The 2517-nt window shown below is 48.7% G+C and overlaps 1 protein-coding gene across 1 annotated transcript in view; it reads right to left on the bottom strand.

Moving 5' to 3' along the window:
* Positions 1-2210: 2210 nt before the first annotated feature.
* The window catches only part of FTL (ferritin light chain), a 1831-nt gene continuing 1524 nt past the window's right edge, over positions 2211-2517 (bottom strand). The window contains exon 3 of the mRNA XM_012812514.2: positions 2211-2517. Coding sequence (XP_012667968.1) covers positions 2365-2517 — 153 coding nt within the window. The 3' untranslated portion in view covers positions 2211-2364.

Raw genomic sequence — 2517 nt, forward strand, 5'->3', positions numbered from 1 at the left:
AACCACATGTAGCTTTTTTTTTTTTAGGAGTCTCACTCTGTCACCCTGGGTAGAGTTCTGTGGCGTCATCATAGCTCCCAGTAACCTCAAACTCTTGGGCTCAAATGATCCTCCTGCCTCAGCCTCCCAAGTGGCTGGGACTACAGGCTTACACCACCATGCCCAAATAATTTTTCTACTTTTAGTAGAGACAGGGTCTCACTCTTGATAAGGCTGGTCTCAAATTCCCAAGCTCAAGTAATCCTCCTGCCTTGGCCTCCCAGAAAGTTAGGATTACAAGGATGAGCCACCCCACCTTACCTCGCATGTAGCTACTTAAATGCAGTTTACAGTGGCCACATGTGATTTCAAGCTACCTATTTGAACATCACAGATGGACAGCACTGGTTTAAGGTGTGTTTCCAGGATGCTGTGGCCTCTGTCATTGACCTCTGAATGGCTCCTTTTTTTTTTTTTTTTTTGAGACAGAGTGTCACTATGTTGCCCTGGGTCGAGTGCTGTAGTGACACAGCTTACAACTGTGCGCACATCTCACAGCAACCTCCAACTCTTGGGCTTAAGCGATTCTCTTGCCTCAGCCTCCCAAGTAGCTGAGACTACAGGCGCCTAACACAATGCCCAGCTATTTTTTGGTTGTAGTTGTCATTGTTTGGCAAGCCCGGACTGGATTCAAATCCACCAGCTCCAGTGTTATGTGGCTGGCGCCCTAGCCATAGACACCAAGTCTGAATGGCTCTATTTTCAGGAAAAACCTTTTTCCTTTAAGTTTGAATCATCACTGGGCCACAGGTGCATCTCTGAACCAATTCCCTCCTCTGGGGATAAGAGAGCTCTTAATTGTTTGGCCATGAAGGCATGATTAATCTTTCCTGTTAGCCACTGTGCAACAGACACACAGACCTCCCCCTCAAAATGGTGAGTGGTCACGAAGTGTGAGGAGAGGGCACAGTGCTGAGCAGGCAAAAAGAGTAGGTACCCAGCAGCCACTTCCTCTTCTAAGCCAGGCGCAGTGGCTCACTCTTGTAATCCTAGCACTCCGGGAGGCCAGGGCCAGTAGATGGCTTGAGCTCATGGGTTGGAGACCAGCCCGAGCAAGACCCTATCTCTAAAAAATAGCTGGGTGAACAAGAGCAAGACCACATCTCTAAAAAATAGCTGAGCCTTGTGGTGAGTGCCTGTAGTCCTCGCTACTTGGGAGGCTGAGTCAGGAGAATTGCGTGAGCCCAAGAGTTGGAGGTTGCTGTGAGCTACGATGTCATAACACTCTATAGAGGGGGGATGGACAAAGTGAGACTGTCTCAAAGAAACAATTTCTCTTCTACCATATAGGGAAGGGGGAGGGTCAGAGCTGACACAGCAGTTTTTTATCTCGGACCCAGCAGCTGCCTCGTTCTAACTTCAGTTCCCATTTGGAAAACTGGGCCCTAAATTTCACATCCTGTTTCTGCACCAAACCCCAAGCCCTTAGTTCAGCACCTCAGCCATCATGTGCTCTTGGCTACTTATATCTATGTGGTAATTGCAATCTGTGCCCTGCATTGAGATTACCATGTGGATCATGATCTCCAGTGGGTTGGACCTAGGAAGATGCTTCCTATTTGCCATCCAAATTGCACAGTATCAATTTCAGTTTGCCCCATACCAAGGGGCTAATAGTTCTACTGCTCTCAGAGACTTGAAGCAGAGACTGCTTTCAGAGCTTGGCACACCAACCTAGCCCCATCCGTAACCACTTTTTCTGGTTATTGAAACCTAACAGTATCTACTTCCAGCCAACCCCTGGAGTCTATCTTCTGGAAGGGGCAGTTAACAGCCAGGCAAGCAGAGAATCCTCCAATTCACACCCTAAAGATAGGATCTTGCCTTAGAACCTGTAAGAAAATGGGAGATGGGGTGCCGGCCCCATATACCAAGGGTGGTGGGTTCAAATCCAGCCCCAGCCAAACTGCAACAAAAAAAAGCCAGGCATTACAGCAGGTGCCCATAGTCCCAGCTACGCCAGAGGCTGAGGCAAGAGAACAGGAGTTGCAAGTTGCTGTGAGCTATGATGCCACAGCACTCTACTGAGGGCAATAAAGTGAGACCCTCCCTACCCCCCAAAAAATGAAAATAGGAGCTGGGGCCCACTCTCTCTCTGCCATCCCAACTCAGCTAGAATCCTTGTGAAAATAGATCGCACATTAGTTTCATACCACATACACAATCAGTGATCAGATGCACAAAAGCTTTATTTCCATTTGGTCCAAGGCTTAGAAGATTGCAAGGTGTTTAAAAAGCTGCCTTGTGGCTGGAGGAAGAGGCTCTGGTAGAAGCCCTTGATAGTTTGAAAAGGGCTCCTCAAAGGTCACTGGTCTCCGTAGGCTTTTAGTCGTGCTTCAGAGTGAGCCTTTCGAAGAGATACTCGCCCAGCCCAGCCTGGGGTCCGGCCAGCCTGTGCAGGTTGGTCAGGTGGTCGCCCATCTTCTTGAGGAGTTTCACTTCCTCATCTAGGAAGTGACTCTCCAGGAAGTCACAGAG

Source organism: Otolemur garnettii, unplaced genomic scaffold, assembly GCF_000181295.1.
Source record: "Otolemur garnettii isolate 467f Iridium unplaced genomic scaffold, OtoGar3 scaffold00211, whole genome shotgun sequence".
Lineage (NCBI taxonomy): Eukaryota > Metazoa > Chordata > Mammalia > Primates > Galagidae > Otolemur > Otolemur garnettii.